Source organism: Sinocyclocheilus rhinocerous, unplaced genomic scaffold (assembly GCF_001515625.1).
Source record: "Sinocyclocheilus rhinocerous isolate Xijiao unplaced genomic scaffold, SAMN03320098_v1.1 scaffold1154, whole genome shotgun sequence".
Lineage (NCBI taxonomy): Eukaryota > Metazoa > Chordata > Actinopteri > Cypriniformes > Cyprinidae > Sinocyclocheilus > Sinocyclocheilus rhinocerous.
In genome coordinates, this window is record NW_015627356.1 from 576,668 (window position 1) to 577,411 (window position 744).

The 744-nt window shown below is 36.6% G+C and overlaps 1 protein-coding gene across 1 annotated transcript in view; it reads left to right on the forward strand.

Annotated features, from left to right (window-relative positions):
* The window catches only part of LOC107727308 (collagen alpha-1(IX) chain-like), a 26,672-nt gene extending 26,225 nt beyond the window's left edge, over positions 1 to 447 (forward strand). The window contains exon 12 of the mRNA XM_016537146.1: positions 319 to 447. Within this exon, the coding sequence (XP_016392632.1) occupies positions 319 to 447 (129 nt within the window). The remainder of the gene's footprint in view (positions 1 to 318) is intronic.
* The last annotated feature ends 297 nt before the right edge of the window (positions 448 to 744 follow it).

Sequence of the window (744 nt, forward strand, 5' to 3'; positions counted from 1 at the left end):
ACATATATATATATATATATACAGTATATACACATACACACACACACACACACACATAAGATACAAAATGTGATATCTACACACAAAAAATCAACATAATAAAATATATATAAAGATATAAAAATATATAAAGATTATAAAAGTAAGACTGAATATTGCCTTTATTGAACTTAAAAAAAGTTTTGTATTATAACTCCTAATCAGACAATGCATTTACAGGTTGCCAGATCTGAAACATACCCAATCAAGCCAGCTTCTTGTGTCAATATCTATTAAGGGAAAGTGTGGTTGAATTGCACCATCATCTGTCATAAATAGGTCAAACGCTGCTCAGATCTGATTCTGGTCCTATCAGATGAGGACAGATGCACAGAGGAGTCCTGCATGGCTAATTATGCTAGCATAGACCCACCGTATCTTAGCAACGGCTGCAGTCATGCTGAATGATGATAAAGCTGTTTTTGTCTTTCTGTGTGTGTTGCAGGGCAGTAAAGGAGATCGAGGAGAGATTGGACTGCCAGGACAGAGGGGACTGCAGGGGCCCCCGGGACCAATGGTTAGTACTGAGACACATGGCCTTTACCACTTAATAACACAACCTAAACCAATGATACAATCAATATTTTACAGATTTGCAAATCAGTTTTACACAAACTGTTATATTTACACTAACATTGTGCTAAATGAATCACTATGGTGGTAATTGATTCTTTTTATATGTTTGTAGGGACCGATGGGCCCCAT